This window comes from Mchenga conophoros, linkage group LG3 (assembly GCF_057382185.1).
Source record: "Mchenga conophoros isolate Kocher_MC1m ecotype Shallow Benthic linkage group LG3, M_conophoros_male_GT1.1, whole genome shotgun sequence".
NCBI classification, from domain to species: Eukaryota; Metazoa; Chordata; class Actinopteri; order Cichliformes; family Cichlidae; genus Mchenga; species Mchenga conophoros.
Window position 1 is genome coordinate 8,120,147 of NC_140528.1, and position 19,283 is coordinate 8,139,429.

A 19,283-nucleotide genomic window follows, 5' to 3' on the forward strand; every position below is an offset into this window, starting at 1 on the left:
TCATCCAGAAACTGTGGCACATCTCTTTTGGTTCCTCTACACAGAGATTCTGGAAGAATTTAGCAGTTTTGTTATTGTCCATATTTTAAGGGAGTTTTCTTTAGATGGAAAATGTTTTATTCTGTTTCTTTAAGTTCCCCAGGAAGAATGATAAATGTTTTTTTTTATAAAATATTTGTTAATACTTTTAGCTATTTTATATCCATGAATGTAAGTTTATTAATAAAACACCATATTTCTGCCTTTTTATAAGGATATGAATTGTACATACAATCAATTTCAGACTCAACCAACAAAAAGCCTCTCAGAACAATATTTATATGTTGATTTTTTTCGCCTACTCATATCATCATTTTTTTACTCCTGGTTCTGTATGTTCATGTTCTGTTCTTTTGTAAACTTCATCTGTTTGTATGTTGTATACTCATTGTGTTTCAATAAAGTTCGATTTAAAAAAAGGTACGTTCTAAACGAAGCTTCAGACGTCACTGATCACGTGACTCTGGCCAAACGAATCAAGCCTCGACACGGTGCTTCTGAAGCAGCGCGTTGATCTTTCTGACACACGCACCGGAGCGTCAGCTTCAAGCGGACCATCACTACGTCTCACATCTAAAGGTGTCAAGGTAACTTTGAACTGAGTTCAGTCAATCTGGAGTTTTTCCAAGTTTTCTGTTGCTCTCTGTGAGAGAAGAGCGTTAAAGGCGGGGCTCTCCAGAGTCCAGCAAAACAGGAAACCACAGCTGGGTGTGTGTAAGTGTGCAAACCAATAGAATGCATCGTGGTGGGGGGGGCATCACGGGCAAGAAAAAAATAAAAGAATCGGTCGTACCCATGCTTCCCCGACGTCATGCCAGCGCATATTGGGAAATTCGTAGGCACCGATCGGTTTTCTATCAGCCATTTGCTGGGAGTAAGGGCGCCCTCCGTTTGCGAGGTGCGCCTGCTGCTGGCGGCACAGGGAGGAGAGGGCGGGGCGGCGGGGAGTCTCTGGCTGGCTGGAGCGGCATCTAATAACCAACTCGCAAAACAAAATAAAAACAACAAACAGATATTATGATACAGACTTATAATCTGCACCCATGTTTTTTCTACATTCTATAAAGTGAGCGCGAGAGCCCTCGGTGCGCCTGCGCGCTGCTGAAGTCAAAGTAAACTTTATTGTCATCTCCGCTACAGACAGTCCAGCATATAGAGAGACGAGACGACGAGGCTGCAGTTACAGCGGTGCAAGTAAACAAACAATAAATATAAGAAGAGTAAGAAAATAAATCTACACTTTAGGACTCGGGGTAAAGGATCAATAACAATTTAATTTATAATTTACAGTTTGATGATTTAAAGTCTCACACAACCCGTCAAAAGGGGCGGGGCCGGCTGCTTCCAAGTAGAGCACATTTCATTGATAATGATGTAAATCCAAGCCCATCATGGATTCACGATCTGAATCCTGGGTTGTGTGAAATCCCAGAAATGAACCTTAGACAAAGTGAATCTGTGAACTAAGGTGTAGGTCTGTTAGGTTAATTGTGCTGATCCTCGGGTTGGGGGATTTGTGTTTGTACTGGAGCGCAAAATTCAAACCAATGGAAGATGGACAACAAAAGTTCAAAGCCATCAGGTGCTCAGGTTAGAAAAAAGAGAAAAGATGCAGGTAAGCAGACGTGTGATTGGATAATGGCAGGTCATCCTGAACCAATCAGACTAAACTCCAAACAATACATTATGTTACAGATTTTAATATTAATTAGTCATTGTTACTTGTTGATTTGTCCTTTTCTCATTGTGTGACGAATTATGACGACTGTTTGGTAGCTGTTATTGTCTCTCTCTCTCTCTTCATGTGTGTTTCTCTGGTGAAACAATAGTTTTGTGTTAATGTTAGGGCTGCACGATTTTTCATAAAATGAGAATCACGATTTTTTTGGCTTAGAATTGAGATCATGATTCTCTCATAACAATAAATAAACATAAAACAACAAATGTCTCACGTTTTGTTGTTGCAGCAAAATGTTGTCCTGCTTGAAATTCCGTCTCCACCGTTGCTCGACGCTGCGTGTACAGAGCAGGTAGTGCAACAATAGAAAAATAGTTGCTGGACGGCACTGTGTAGCGTTTGCCGGTGGCTGATGCCCTCAGACATTGGTGTGTTAGTGGTTCTTGTCCACTAGGGCTGGGCGCTCATGTATGTACCGGCTCACTCCTTGGCGGCCGCTTATCGGGGCCTGGAGCCTGGGGCTCGCTCGGGCCACTTCGGAGGCGGGGTGCCCCCGGCCTCTCGGCCTGGGGCTCGGTCACTCAGGCGCAGCTGGCTGCCGGCGGAGCTCACGGGCGCGTCACTGCAACTCCCCCTGGCTTCTGCTCCGCGGCTGCTGAGTGAGCCCTCATCTGGGACTCTCCTCAGCTCTTTCCGGGACAGTGGCGCAGCTGCCCCTCTGTTGGTCTTCCTTGGTCTCTCTTTTGATCTCCTCCACACCTGCTTCACGCCCTGGAGGACGGGGCTGTGCCCCCCCCCACACCCTCTAGCAGATTATTACATGAAGGAACCTTTTAAAAAAAAAACAAGCGCGTCCATGCTCACAGGTGTACACACGGGTGATCACACCCACAAACTACACCCTTTTTGGCTCCTACCTCAAAGCACACTGTGTTCTGTTGATCTTATGTGCTGCACAATAATGTTTAACATTTAGTATTTACTGTCATATTCCCATATATCATTGTGATGTTGTTTATTCTATTACTCTTGTTCTCTTCTGCTTGCTTTCTTTTTTCTTTCTCAGCAGGTGATCCAGGTGATTGATATATGCATTTTTTTTTCTCTGCCCGTTCTGTTGGTTTTTGTCTTTTGCCCTTCTCCCCCGTCCCTCTTCTCAGCTGTTTCTCTTTCCCTCTTTCTTTCTCCCCTTCTTTCCCCCAGTCAAGTCTGTCCCGTATTCAGTAAGTGAAAATAAAATAAACAATAAAAGGTGAATCAAATGGACCATTACGGCAAGGCTGGGATGGTCAGTTTGGTAAAGTAAATCCGTTGGGCATCTTTCTTTGCCTTTAGACAACAATTCTGATGCAAAAGAGCCAAACGGGACAGGCCAAAAAAAAAAAAAAGGTTCCCGTTATTGATGTTTGGGTGGTTGACCGGGACGGATTTTCTCCTGTCACTTTCTCGTCATCCCTGACGTGCTCTCCGTTGTTTTTTCCCTGCTAATTTTAGCATCACACGGCACAGCTTCTGTATCACGTGGTATAAGGCTCCGCCCTTGTCATTTGTTGAGCAGGAAGAGTGAGCGCTTGTTTTCATGCAGAGTACGTCCCGGATCAAAATGCGGTACATTTGATCCCTGTTGTCTTTGCTTGATGATTGGTTTGAGTCTTGACATTGCTGGCGTTGCATCTTTCAATGCCAGCAATGGCAGGTATCAGTGCTCAAACCTTTTGTGTTTGTTTCCAACAAGTTGCCCACCTCGGGAAACAAAAATGTGTTCTTTTACTTGTCAGATGAACATATGAGACACTTTGACTCTTCAGTGCAGTGTGGAGCCTAACAAAGATCTGTTTTGTGTCCCAGCTGATCAGCAGGAGGAGAAGAGTCTGACGGAGCAGCAGAGGAACATTTTCAGCTACTTGGACTCAGCTCAGCCACTACAGAGGAAACAATGAGCTCAACACAGAAGGTGACAGACAGAGCAGGACCATATGACCAAAGATATTTATCACCATATACATTTGAACATTTGCCATAACGATGTAGCTGACGATATAATTGACACCAGACAAAATACTTTACAGCTGCACAACTTTATTAAAAACTGTTAAGGTTCAAAATTGAGGAAGGAGAGTACAAACCAGCCTTGGTCCAGAAGGTCTTGGTCAAACAATGATTTTAATGAACACACGTGTGGGAAGACACTCTGTACGCAGACAGCCAGTAGTCCTCGACTTAATCAAAGCATGAACAGATATTTTATAGCATCAGGGTTTGTTTACTGACGCCCCTTCATGCGTCACCGGTACATTTTATACATAGATCAGATCAACATCACCATGACTTTTCACCCAGAAAATCATCTTCTATTTTTATGGCTGGTACTTTCCGTTCTTGTCTCAAAGTGAATTGTTCCTCTTTCTTGTCGAGACATAACTGATCTCTCCTCTAAATAAGTCTAACTAATATGTGTGTATGTGTTGACCTCACATGCTCTTTGTGTCACCTCTTCACCTCCTACTGTCTGTGTCTCGTCCTCAAATGCTCCTCAAAATAACCTGCACTTAGACTCTGCTTTCGGTTTCAGTTCTGCAAAAGGCACACTCTGCAAACCTGCAACTTCCTGTCAGCCTGCAACTTAGTCTTTCTGAAAGACACACACTGTTTCAACATCTGAATGCAATATAAACTCCAGATTATATTATTAATGCAATGGTAATGATGACAATTATTCAACAATAGCAGTAAAATAATTTCCCTGCTCCACAAAACCCATCAATGTATTTTCACTGAAACAAGCAGCTGTTGTTTATGTGCATTAAAGTTATATAAAAATGTAACAGTGCAAATGCAAATTCCTCGCTGACAGTTTAACCAAAAGGCGTTTCCAGTGGAAACTGGCCGACACATCCTGAGCATAACCATGTATAATATCCACTAAACTTCAGAAGAGGTTATACAGTCGTGGCCAAAAGGTTTGAGAATTGCATAAATATTGGAACCTGGAGAAGTTGCTGCTTAAGTTTTTATAATAGCATTTTGCCTGCACTCCAGAATGTTATGAGGAGTGATCAGATGAACTGCATCGTCCTTCTTTGCCATGAAAACGAACTTAATCCCCAAAAAGCCTTACCACTGCATTTCATTGCTGTCATCAAAGGACCTGCTGAGACCATTTCAGTGATCGTCTTCTTAACTCAGGTGAGAATGTTGGCGAGCACGAGGCTGGAGATCATCATGGCTGTATCCCGATTCAGGTTCTGCAGCTTTAAAGTCCTCAAGGGCCGCGTACTCAAAGACCGCTAAGGCCGAAGTGCGAGGCTCGTAGGCTCGTGAAATGGGACGTCTAGCCTCCGTCGCGCTGCCCAGGTTGCCTAGCAACCATGATACTAACAGCTGGAAACGTTTCATACAGCTTTGTTTGACAGAAATGAAGGAGAACATATTTAGTTCATTTGTTTCTACATGAGCTCTGTGTGATTTGATGAGTATCTGAGGCTGAGACCACAGGACTGTGAAACATGATTGTTGGGCTTCATTTCTGTGCTGAACAGTCGTTTAAGATTAGCTGTAAATAACAATTAGCTGATGTTGTTCATGAGACTAAAGTCATCTCACTGTGGTAATGTAAATATAATATGGCCAATATTATAGTTATTATATTAATCACTTCACTCACAGACAAGTATCTGTGACAGTGTGTATATAGATGTATCATATATAAGAGACAAATATTGTTCCTTCAGTATGTTGGCATTATTACATTTGGCTCAATGCTTATATGTGTAAAAAGCAAATGTAGGAGCTGTGATAACTGTGTCTGATAGAATGAAGAGTAGACTGATATATGAAATATATAGAGGTTTTATATAAATAGAGTGATGTGTATATATAAATAGAGTGATGTGTATATATAAATAGAGTGATGTGTATATATAAATAGAGGTTTTATGGAGATGCCATCCTTGTGTTTTAGTGGCAAATAAATTTGGCATCGGCATAACAATGAAATGAGATCCCATGCCTTCTAAGGATAGAACCCAGAGGCAATAGATACAGTGAAAAGAGCAGTGGCCCTAAAATTGAGCCCTGTGGGACGCCGCATGACAGAGGAGCAGAAGACGATTCGTAACCGAGAAGGCTGACAGAGAAATATTATTATTATTATTATTATTATTATTATTATTATTATTGATTGCTTATATTTGAACAATTGTGAAACCTCACTGTGGATGTAAGAGTGAAATTATGTGGATATCTTGAATCCACTTTATTGTGTAATATTTTATGTGAGTATTTGACGGAAGACGAGCAACATCTGTTGTGGAAGCTAACGGGGTTCCTTTAGAATAAACAAACATAGGATTTATTATCACTGAATAATTCTGTATAAATCTATACAAATTATAGAAATATGTAATAGGAAACAACAAAATAATCTAAATTATAAAATTGTGTGTGTGTGTGTGTGTGTGTGTGTGTGTGTGTGTGTGTGTGTGTGTGTGTGTGTGTGTACAATCAGGAGGGATGGGCATGATTTTAGTGTTTGAACAGTCATGAATTATCTTTAACAGCAGGTTGGATGTAATGTGTTAGAACTACCAGCAGGTGGGGATAAGAGACCTTTAAGGTGTTTGGTGCCACGCTCCACCTTCAGGTTTAAAACTATTGTTAATGGAGTTTGAAGGTTGAGTTTGTTCCACGACTGCATTTCACTCACTGCCTCTGTTTGTATCTCTGTCACTGCAGGACCAACATGGAGCCAGAAGTCAGCGCTCTCAGGAGGCCGACAAACCTCACAGAAGAAAGGGAGAGAAAAAACACACCTGTGACGAGTGTGGGAAGGGTTTTACTCTGAGGGCTAAACTAAAACAGCATCAGGTCATCCACACTGGAGAGAGACCGTTCAGCTGTGACTTGTGTGGAAAGTCTTTTTCCTTGAAGGGTTACCTAAAAAAACACCAACTCATCCACAGTGGAGTTAAAGCGTACAGCTGTGATCAGTGTGGCAGAGCTTTTACTCACAGTAGCAGCTTACAGAGGCATCTAGTTACCCACTCTGGAATTAAGGCATACAGCTGTGACGAGTGTGGGAAGGGTTTTACTGGGAAGGCTTCACTAAAACAGCATCAGGTCATCCACACTGGAGAGAGACCGTTCAGCTGTGACTTGTGTGGAAAGTCTTTTTCCTGGAAGCGTTGCCTAAAACAACACCAACTCATCCACAGTGGAGTTAAAAAGTACAGCTGTGATCAGTGTGGCAGAGCTTTTACTCACAGTAGCAGCTTACAGAGTCATCTAGTTACCCACTCTGGAATTAAGGCATACAGCTGTGATCAGTGTGGCAGAGCTTTTACTCACAGTGGCAGCTTACAGAAGCATCTAGTTACCCACTCTGGAATTAAGGCATACAGCTGTGATGAGTGTGGCAGAGCTTTTACTCGTAGTAGCAGCTTACAGAGTCATCTAGTTACCCACTCTGGAATTAAGCCATACAGCTGTGACATCTGTGGAAAAACTTTCAGCCAGAGAGAGAGCCGAAATAGACACCTACGCATTCACACCAGACATGATGTGTACTGCTGTGAACAGTGTGGCAAATACTTTACAACAGACGCACAGTTACAACAACACATGTTTACCCACACTGAGGAGAGACCTTATCAATGTGACCTGTGTGAGAAGACTTTTAAAACTCCACGTCACCTGAGACGACACCAACAGATCCACACCAGAAAGAGACTCTACAAGTGCAGCTACTGTGAGGTATGTATTTATATTGTTATCTTGTCATTTTAGCCTGACTGTTTGGAACTACTCTGCTCATTAAACTGTGTTAGCATGTTAGCAATTCTACTGCATGGAAAAGCAGCTCTGAGTGATTATTCAGATTTTCCTTTCAGTTATGATTTTAGTATTACTGTAGTATTATGGTGGTAGTATTGTAGTTATTGCAGCCCAGTAAACTGAGTGTGTTAACTGAAACAGTCAAATGTAGTTGGACGTCTGCAGAGATGCTCTTTATTTCAGGCGACGTTCAGGATACAAATGTTGAAGGACTGACTTACACTGTCTTTGTGTCTTTGTTTAGAAGCAGAGCGACACAGATGGATCCAGTTCTCAACCCTGTCATCACTGTGGTGGTGGGAAAGACTTTCATTGTGACCTCTGTGGAAAAACTTTCAGTCAGCAAAAGACCCTAAAAGTACATCAACGTAGACACACTGGAGACAAACTGAAATACTGCAAAGAATGTGGGAGAAGCTTCACCACACCAAGTGAGTTAAAACGACATGAACTGATTCACAGTGGGGTTAAAAAGCACCTCTGTGATCAGTGTGGGTCATCCTTCACCACTGAAGGTGAGCTTAAATCACACAAAGGAGTCCACACAGGAGAGAAACCACACAAGTGCAGACACTGTGAGAGAAGCTTCTCAAAGTCAGGTCATCGTAACCTTCATGAACGTGCACACATGGAAGGAAACTACAGCTGTGACCAGTGTGACAAGAGCTTCAGGAATCTCAGTTCATACTCTGCACACAAACGATCCCATGTTACTAATAAACTGTTTCACTGTTACCAATGTGCCCAAACATTCACCTCATTGTCTGCTCTGTGCAAACATCAGCGCGATCACTCAGGGCTGAAATCACTCCCATCACTGGATCACAGTGAATCTGAAGACACAGAAAGATCCTCTGGTTTCTGTGTCGGACTCAAAAAGCTTGAGATCAGGCTCCACAGAGTTCAGATAGAATCATTTAAACTTGTGTTGAACTGAACTGGTTGCTGGGCTGAACTTCTACATAATACAGATCTACATGAGATCTTCTTTTCTGTTTTTTACTGAGTCAGTTTTGTCCTTTTTTCTCTGTCCTGGTTTTGCTCGTCTGTAAATGATTGAAACTCAGTCAAATAGTTCATTGTTCTCCAGCAAAACGTTTTGGAAACTCATGTTTAACCTTTAAAACTCTGACATGTTTTAGCACACAAGGCTTCATCGGGGAGTTCACTCATGATTGGACCATGAGAACAAAGGTTTTTAGTTCTTTCAAAGAGAGTCTTGGAGATGTTTGATGTTTCTGTTTTTCTGAAACCACCTGAAAGAAAAACTATTTTTCTTGCTTTATGTAGTGTGGAAATTTTTAATGTTTCTTCATCTGTGATGTTCTTGAATGTGTTCACGTGAAGATGGTACAAATAAACTGTCCTTTCAGCTTTAGCTCCTAATTTATTCATTATTTATGGATGTAGCACAGCAGCCGTCTCTTGATTAACACATGGAGGGCTCGGGATCTGATGGTGTCGTCTCCCTAATTTGCCCACTCAGTAAATCTCACTCATGGCCAAGAAATTGAAATAAACCTTGTTTCCCTGCTGGATAGTGATCCACTGTAACTCTGCTCCTCCTTCCTGTTTAGGATTTCTGTGGCTGAAGTAAAATTCCCTCCATCCATCACTTATCCCAGCTAACCCAAAGTGAAATAAAGTTTTGCTCGTCTTAAAAAAGCATTACAATAATGGGCATTACCAATGCAAACTAAATCATACAGAAGATGAAAGAAGAGACTTTGATCAGTTAATAAAGCTCATGGTCTGGATTCATTGTGGCTGCTACACAGATACTTCTGGGTCACTTCTCTCAGTTAGGAACCTTCCTCACCAAACTGACTGTTGGACCACACCCCTGGTTTCATGAGAAATTGTTTCAGCCATGATTTCTCTTCCTGTATTTCAGAGTAAAGACTGAAGTGACAAATGGAAGCATGTTTAAAAAACACAATGTGAGAGAGACGTTGAGGTCCTTAGAAGTTACCCTGGGTTTTTCTGTCACCCTGCTAGATGTTACACACCTTGTTATTGGACTGATTTCTACTGCTGGACTACTCCTGCGGAGAGTAACAATACTCTTACTAATTAGCTCCCTTTCACACCTTTGGGGATATTTATTTCTGTGTTTGCAGCGCTGTGAGCCAGAACAGCGAGAGAAAAATCTGCAACTGCGACGAGCCGAATGCTTACGTGAATCGCAGCAGCTGCACATGTGCTACGCTGAATTAGAGGATATCTTTGCTCTGGATTTCTATTTCTACTTTTTCATTTCTATATGATTCTTCTTGCATCTAAACAAAGATGATTCAATTTGCTAAATGTTGATGGCTCTTCGTGCTCAGGTGTAAATGAGACGTAATATTTGCTCTTGGTTTGGTTCTCCTGTACAGAACCTTGCAGTACAACAGAAACCTAAAAACATTATTTGTAGTTGTTATTCTTAGTTGTTCTGCTGCCTAAATACCACAGGGTCTGATTATGAAGTTATTGAGCTGCACATACTTTACGACCTGCTTAAGTTCGAGGTCACAGCGTCTGTAGAGCAGCTGGAACATAATGAAGTCTACAAGGTTAAAGTTTTCTCTTCAGTTATTGTTCTTTCTGCTGCTTGGTTTGATGGAGCTGAGAGCTTTTGTTTTTATTATTGTTATTATAATTATCATTAATATTTTACTCTCTAGAAGCTTTAAAATAGTGTTTGTGTTTGAAAAAATTGATTTAAGAATTGAACAGAAACATCTGTCCTTCTGAAAATTGCCCAAAGGCACGGAGACAAAGTCAAAGGATGCAACCTGTAACTTTTTCTTCCTTCATGTCAGGACCATCATCCATGATTTATATAAAATGCATATAGCAACAGTAGCACTTTAGTTTGGACTTTATGATTTCTGTAACTGGAAAATATTATTTTGTTTAAAGACAGAAGTGACCGCATAGTTGCAACATCAAAGGGAAATATTAATTAATTAGCATCAAGTATATTTGTTGCTTAAGCGTTTGCACTATAACTTAAGTAGGATTATAACTTTTAAGGAAGGAAAGATTTCAGATATTTAGTTCACTGCTTCAGTTATTTTATATGAAATTAAAACATTTACGTTGGTCAAATATGATGCTCTAAATCAAATAAAAGTTTGAAAATAAATGATGTATTTTTAAATGCTGCAACAAATGTTCACAAAAAGTAACTATAATTAAAACCAGTTAAACAAAATCAAATGTTTGAATCATGCTTAACCAAATGCCAGGCTGGAGAGCTGAACCTAAAGTATACGTAGAAAGATTTCAACATCTGAGCAGTTTTTAATGTTTTTATCACATATAAATGTCACAGCAGTGGGTCCTGGCCCAATGCTTTGTGTTTTTGGTTTTCTTTGACTCTTGTTTTTCTTGGTTTTTGTTCTTCTTATTTATCAGGCTCTCAGTAATCTTAGTTCTCCCTCCCTCAGTGTTCATTTCAGCCTGTGTTTAGTTTCTGTTCCCGTGTCCCACGTTTCATCGTTTCATGTCGAGTCAGCCCTGTCTCTCTGTTTCCTGTGTCTCCCCAGTCAGCCCCGCCTCCCTCGGGCACTCATGTGTGATACAGAGTAATAAACCTGACTACATTTGCTACACTCTCTTTATTACCTGTTACTTTAAAATTCATACACTAATTATGTCTGCCCATCTCTCTAATGTGAAGGTCAAAGGTCAACATCCCAGTGACATAAGAATAATCCCAAAGGGGCAAAGGCAGCGGTTAATTTAGCACATTTAGCATTAAGGGTACAGCAAGGATATACTTTTACTTATTGTGGCAGGGGTGTGGTCTCTGGCCTGCTGCAGTGGAGGCTGGTGGCGGGACGTTGGACGGCACAGGTGAGGGTGATGGAGCTCATGACTCTCCCCTTTATAGTGACGGGGGAGACTGGCGTGGGGGAAGCGTGTAGTGGAGGAAGCCGAGGAGAGAGCTGGTTTCTGGCTACAAAGACAGCGTCAAACCAGAAAAGATTGCTCGTGGTCAAATGTCAAAGGAGCTTGCAAAGAAAAGCGTCTGGACTTCTTTAAGTTACTTGAAGACGTTTCACCTCTCATCCGAGAAGCTTCTTCAGTTCTAAGGTCAAATGGTGGAGAGTCCCAGATATAAACCTAGTGGGAGTGACCCCCCACAGATGGACAAAAGGACCCCCCTCCTCTAATCACCTGAGCCAAGGTGTGAAACTGGGTGTGGGTCCCAATCAGCCAGAGTTTCGGGTGAGTTCATTGTGAAACCTGGCCCCACCTTATCATGTGATTTCCTGAGGTCAGATGGCCCAGGATGTGAGTGGGCGTTAAGGCGTCTGGGAAGGATCTCAAAACTGGATTATAGATGGCAGAGAGTTGGTGTCGTAAACCCCGCCTCTGTTCAAAGATGGTCGCTCACAGTGGACATAGATGGCTTCTTTCACTCCTCTTTCAAACCATCTGTCCTCTCTGTCCAAAATGTGAACATTGGCATCCTCGAAAGAGTGACCTTTATCCTTAAGATGCAGATGGTCTGCTGAGTCTTGGCCTGTGGAGGTGGCTCTTCTGTATTGTGCCATGCGCTTGTGAAGTGGCTGTTTTGTCTCTCCAATGTAGAGGTCTGGGCATTCCTCGCTGCACTGTACAGAATACACCACATTGTTAAGTCTGTGTTTTGGCGTTTTGTCTTTTGGGTGAACCAGTTTTTGTCTGAGTGTGTTGCTGGGTCTGAAATACTCCGGGATGTCATGCTTGGAGAAAACTCTCCTGAGTTTTTCTGATACACCGGCTACATAGGGGATGACAATGTTGTTGCGTCTGTCTTTCTTATCCTCCCTCGCTGGTGTCTGGTCTTCTTTTCTGTGCCTCTTTGCTGACTTTAAAGTTTAAAGTCAGCAAAGAGGCTCCTTTGACTACGATGACCTGGATGACTGAGAACCTTCACAGACACTTGTGGTCAAATAATGTGTCAATCACCTGTGAATCAAACTGTGTGTGGCTCAGTTCATGTCACAGTGTTGTTTAGTATATCTTCACTTGTCTCACTCTCCTTCTGTTCTGTCCATCAGGACGATCCTCAGCGCTTACACAGATCCTCCATCGATGTTGTAACTGTTGGCATGATGACATTGTATATAATTTGGATTATTTCTTTATCTTGTCAAGATCTATGTCATGATTGTAAATTGTTTAAGCTGTACATTACTGTTTGTTTTTTGTAGTCAACGTTTTGGTGCTTTGTGCTTTTATTTTGAAAGTCAAGTTCGTTTACAAGTTGCGCTAGAATAAAGGTTTTTAGTGGTTTTATTATAAAGGTTTTATTATTATATATTAATGATAATGATAATATCAATAACATTGAGGCACATTGTGTGGAGGAGGTTCAGTCATATCCTGATCATCCAGACAGATTTGATGTTTATCACCTGCTGTGTAGAAATGGTCTGACTGGTCGCTGTTACTGGGAGGTCGAGTGGAGAGGAAGCGTTTATATATCAGTGAGTTACAGAAGCATCAGAAGGAAAGGAGGCAGTGATGACTGTGTGTTTGGATACAATGATCAGTCCTGGAGTCTGATCTGCTCTGATGATGGTCCTCAGTCTGTCAGGCACAATTACAGAGACACATTCATCTCCTCCTCCTCCTCCTCCTCCTCCTCCTCCTCTGTCTCTAACAGAGCAGCAGTGTATGTGGACTGTCCTGCTGGCACTCTGTCCTTCTACAGAGTCTCCTCTGACACTCTGATCCACCTCCACACCTTCAACACCACATTCACTCAAACTCTTTATCCTGGGTTTAGAGTCTGCTATCCTGGTGCCTCAGTGTCCCTGTGCTGAGTGGAGTGTAAAGAGTGTCTCCTGTTACAGAAACACTCTGACTGTTGAACAGATAGTTCAGTCTGTACATGTCTGTCTCTTTCACTCACAAACACGTTTTCAGATTCATGGATTCAATCAGTTGATGTTTGAAACTCTTCTAAATGATTCCTTGTAAACTTCTTCAGTCACAAACAAACAGGAAGTGATGTCACATGTGTTCCTGTCCACACAGCAGAATGAGTCTATTGCTGACAGTGATGTACAAACAGAGTGAGCATTTCTGAGGCCCAAAATAAACTGAGTAGTTCACTGAATGAACAATGGACTGTGAGCTCAGTTCCTTCATCATTAGTATGGATTATATATGTATATGTATTATATTAGTATCATATATATCAGGTGCTGCTGCTTTCAGTCATTGTGCAAATGTGCTGTTTGTAAGCTTGTAAAGCTGCAGTCAGCTGAGACTGAAGAAGTCACCTGATCAGTGAGCAAACGTTTCTGAAAAGGTCCAGATGAACAGAATCAACCTTTTGGGATCAGCCAGCAATGCAGCATCATTGTTGTTCAGCTTCAGAGGTTTGCAGGAATGAACTGATGACCAGAAACAGCTGCAAAGTCCAAGAAAATACCAGCTGGAGTTCAGCTGCATTTGAAGAAGTCAAAGAAAAGTAAGGATGGCAAAGGGCGACGTTTTCTTCCAAAGAGCTGCAAACATGGTCGACGCCTCATTAGAAGAATCATCTGGACATTTGTGAGGAACTCTAACCAAGAAAGCAACGTCACACAGATCCAACAGACAGTTTCCATGACTGCAAGTGTTGAGTGGAAAAATGCTACATTGCATTATTGCATCCTCTCACCACAGGAGGCGCTGTTGGCACCACTGATTGCTGATCAGCTGTTCTCTGATGATCTGATTGATACTGTGAATAACGGGACTCACTGAACTCTGTGACACAGTGAAGATTACAGAGTTTAACTTCAACATCTGACTGACGTCACACAGACAGAAGGATGAACCAGTGAGGCACAGAACACAGTTACTGGAGATACTGGATCAGCTCCATGTGAACCTCTGATGGAGAAGCTGCTGAGCCAGAGAAACATCAGGACATGACAGCAGCTGCACTTATCTAACAACATGTAGCAGAGCTGATCTATGTTAGAGGATCTATCACAGCAGCTGAAGCCAAAGTCCAACACTGGATACCAGCTGAGCCTGTGCTGAGTGTAGTGTTACAGGAAAAGGGCAGAAACACTGGTAGCTCCCAGTGATGCTGACTGGGGCACAGAGCTGAATGATGCAGCATCAGGACACTGTTTCAGTCTGACTGACAGAGAAACCTGTAGCTGTATCTACATGTGAGGCAGAGGCCACACAAGCAGCTTTCTATGTTTCACAGTGACTGAGATCTTCAGTGGGGGTGGACATGCTCCTGTACAGACCTCTGAGGAGAACCAAGGTGCAGTCAAAGAGTCCAGTCTGTCCTCACAGATGTGAACATGTGCTTTCATCAGGTCTGCTGTCAGCTAGCAGGCTCACATCAGAATCACTGTTCCTGAAAAACACAGTCTGTGTGACATCATCAGTCAGCTGATGGTCCCAGATCTGAATGGTTTCTGTCTCTACTGAGGAAGTCAGAGAATATCACTGAGGTGTGGATCAGGTCTGAGTGAGCTGTGGAGGGACAGCTTTAAACAGTCCACAGGTCTCACGTCCTGCTCAGTCTGGTAGCAGATTCCTCGTATTGTTCCAGATGTGCTGACATCAGCAGCAGCACAGCTGTGTGATACCATGAATCTCAGTTATTGATCCAACACACAGTAAATACAAAGATCAGGATTTCTGAGAGTAATCATTATGAGTCTGAACACACGATCACTGAATGTTAGTCTCCACAATAATAAGCTAACACAAGCAAACACAGCTTTCAGCTCTTATTTTGAAACTGGCTTATTTAGAGAGCTGTGATGTGAGCGTGCCTGGCTCTGAGGCACTTGGGTCAGCCTCTGTTGTTTAGAAGTGTTACAGACTGTGAATGACACAGACCTGTCAGTTTCCATGTTTGTCTGTAACACAGCTCAGGGGCTCCATGCTGAACGCATCCATCCAGTGTTATTGATCCAGGACTGATACCAGCATTGGGATCAATACTACAACACACAATCACATGTGTCCACGTGATGTGTTTGACCAGCTTTATTCATTAATGATCAATCAGCTTATTTACTGCATCTGAGTCCAGCTTCATTTAAATGATCCAACCATGAAAATGACATCAGTCCTACAGAAGCACTTCATGCTAACAGGAAGTCATTGATTAAGGTGGAATAACACAGAGACACAACCACTCACAGCTAACCTGACCCCACTAACTGCATGTGTTTGGACTGTGGGAGGAAGCCGGAGTACTGGAGAGGACGCACACAAACACGGGAGAACATGAAGCTCTGAAACAAAGATGGTGGATTTGACCTCAGGACCAGGCGGGGTTACGGGGGTCATGACCCCCCAATAATAGATCCAGCTACACTGAAACTGTCAATTTCATTTACTTTTACTGTTTTAAAGCTATCAGGCTGCTTTGTGGCTCACTCAATACTAAACTAAGATACTTTCAGTGTGAATCATTTGCAGGAACACAGGCAGGATTTAAAGTGCAGAACTTTACAGTCTCTGTCTCAAAGTTGGTCTGAACATGCTAACAGCTCTTTGTTTTTTTCAGTTTTCACTGGTTTGATGTAATGAAAGAAATTTTAAAGAAGCAGACGATTGTTGTTATTTTAGTTCTATAGTTTCATAAATCGTGGTGTGGATCTAAGTCAACATTCAGAATAAATAAGATAATACAGCACTTTGATGGTTGCCTTTGTATTTTCCCAGCAGTGCTCAGGTTGGTTCTCGGCTACATTGACATACAGATGTTAATGTGTTCAGCAGCTGGACTCATCTGAGGAAGGAACATTGGAAAGGTGCTCAGTGCACAACTGCATCACTAATTTTATGTAAGACCCTGTGTTTTATTGTATTTATATATTTGTAACATTTGACTCAAACACTTTTGGGAAGGATGAAAATGTTTTCAGGAGGAAGTTTTTCCTTCTGTCCGACTGCAGTACACACAACACTGCGTCTCCCCCCATTATCACACTTCCTCAGGCTGGTGATGAGCGCCCCCTGGTGTCAGTGTTGATGACGTCATGCACAGTGAAACATAAACAGTGTGTTAATAAAAAATCATGTGTCCATTTTCATGTTTGCATCATGTTTCTGTAAAATCATCAGCTGTTTCTGAACCTTCTTCATTGTTTGACTCATTCCAACAGCTGTGAGCTGTGATGGAGTCAGAGCAGCTTCATCACTGATGTTCAGGTGAAGCTGAACTTAATAAACTGTAGAAATGATCAGGATTCAGGTTGGATGTGTAAAACACTTCTGTGTGAGGTCGCAGTGCTTCATATGTGTGTGTGGGCTGAAGCACACACGTGTGAGTCCTCAGAGGTTTCACACACATCACTGCACACACTTATAATCCTAGTTTAAGCTTGTGGATCATATCGGACACATCAGCAGCTCTTTGGAGACAAAGATTTGAGATTTAAGATGAGTCATAGTCTTTCTATCCATGGTAGCTTCCACTGCTGAGGCTCGGGAAACATGAAGAGGATAATTAAGAGCAAGCATCAGCTCTGTCTCATCTAACTACACAGTATTATGATCATGCACTTATGTCTCAAACTAAGACACAATGAGACAAAATGAGTTCTGTGAGTCTTTAGATTATCAGTAAATTCTGGTGACAGTTTGACGCTCAGTGGAGCCATTTTTGGTTTGTGATGAGTGTTTTGTGAGCTTCTGTTTTGTGAATCGCTCTTTGTAATTTAGAAGATGGTGCAGAAATGTGCGCGCCCTTATCTGAGAGGACACGGAGAGAGTGTCGCAGACTCGAGGTGAGGAGATAAACCTCGGAGCTGGATGGCCTGCGCGTTACCCATGTGCATCTTTTCAGTGACATCAAGTGAACCCATAATAAGCATTTCTATGTCTTAGACATCATGTCCATTTCTAATGAGAGATTATTTTTAAATGAGGGAAACCTGGTCTAACAACACGCTTACAACAGAGCTAAAGGTTCACCACAGTGAGACGGTGGGACTCTGATAAGAACTGAAACACTGTGTATGAACAGCTGAGACAAAACTATATATAAACACTCATTTATTCCAGTTTAGTTTGCAATGATTTTAAAGTAATGTGGAACGATTCATGTTCATGAGCTGTTACAAACACAACTATTGATTTGTCTATATATGGTCGGACTACAAGGCTTGTGTTGAGGCTCTTGGAATAATGTGTGAATTACAGCAAGAAATGATGGTTTCCCATTTTACCAAAGTGGAATAAAATCACCACAGCAAAGAAATCATGTTATTGTCTGCAGCTAAAATATATGGTGAACATGGTTTTATAATAATGTGCAAACACAACCTCACTCTGCTCTATACGAGGAGCCAACCACAGCTGTCCGGGTCTTCATCCACCACCTCCACCATCTTTGCTCATCATCATTCACTTAATTGCTGATTGGTTTAAATCAAACTCCATTACAGGTTCAACTCCATTATATAACAGCATGTTGACTTTGGATCTGGTGTGCAGTGCCACCTTAAAAGATGAGGAAACTAAGAGATTACAAAAAAGAAGTGGAGGAGTTAAAGAGCTGCAGCAGATTAACAGTTTCTGACAGTCATGTGTTAGAAATAGGACGATTAGATGAGCTGAGGGATCCATCTACTGCTCAGTGAAGCCTCATCAGAAACAGTCTCAGTGGAAGGATGGCTCTACTGTTAAGGAAGGACACAGGCAGAAAGACTGGCGTCTGTCACACAGGAACTGGACTGAAAATCAGCTGCACATATTCATCAGTACATGCAAACATATTATAGGTGTGGAATTCAGGACAGTACCATCAGAAGTTGATCCACTGTGCAAATGTCTGATTGGCAGTGGCTTCATTTTTCACTATGAACAAACTGCTAATGCAGCATCACAGGACGTCAGCCATGGATTGGCCTCCCCAGACCTCAACATTACTGAAACATCTTAACAGAGGATGGAAACAAAGGGAACCAACATCCAAGAAAAGACCAAGACTCCAGGCTGTGCTGAATTATAAAGGTGGACTGACCTCCAGGGTCCTTAGTATCATATAAGCTCAGTTTGTGTCTTATATACTTTCCATTTATATAACAAAATATATAGAAAGGAGGGTGGTTTAAGATGTGTGTAGAGTTTTATTCATTATCTTTAGACAAACAAAGAAAGCACCATCCATTCGTCTCCAGTCTGTATGAAAAACAGGGGAAAGGTCAAATTAAACCTTTGAAATTCCTTTCACAATAAATCCATAAATAAACAAAATAAAACATAGAAAAGTGTTTAAACCCACTTTTCCATAAAGCTGTCAATAGGAAATGTTCCAGTAAACATGTCTGTGTTTCTGCTGTTTTCCTTTCATGCGTCCACAGCTGACAGGTAACCCTATTGGAGTCGCCATAGTGACGGGTGGCGTCTCAGCTTCAGCGTGTTGATGGGCACAGCCATGGTTACCACAGCTGGAGTTGGTGTACGGCGAGCTGTGAGAGGACAGAGATGGAGAACGCACATTTAACTCTTTAACAGGAGATACGTTACGACTAACAGACGACTGCTGTCTACATGATGTCTTTGCAGCCCTTATGCTACATGTTACACAACTTTTCTTCATGCCAACAAGACTGAGGTGCCACATAGTCGACACATACGGCTGATTATGATGCATGTTTTACTATTGCTATGTTCACATCATCTGCTTGGCTTTATTACTGAAAGCCTGGAGATCCTCTGACGTGTGCATGGCTGATGTGAAGTATGATTAGTCCTACATGACATCAACAACAGA

The 19,283-nt window shown here is 42.0% G+C and overlaps 1 protein-coding gene across 1 annotated transcript; it reads left to right on the top strand.

Annotated features, from left to right (window-relative positions):
- The first annotated feature begins 1,785 nt into the window (after positions 1-1,785).
- Positions 1,786-17,304, top strand: LOC146577147 (uncharacterized). The gene is made up of 5 exons (XM_085269712.1): positions 1,786-2,795; positions 3,566-3,671; positions 6,452-7,468; positions 7,794-7,980; positions 17,228-17,304. Exons 2-5 carry the CDS (start codon positions 3,654-3,656, stop codon positions 17,302-17,304), a joined length of 1,299 nt encoding a protein of 432 aa, XP_085125838.1. The 5' UTR covers positions 1,786-2,795; positions 3,566-3,653.
- Positions 17,305-19,283: the final 1,979 nt, after the last annotated feature.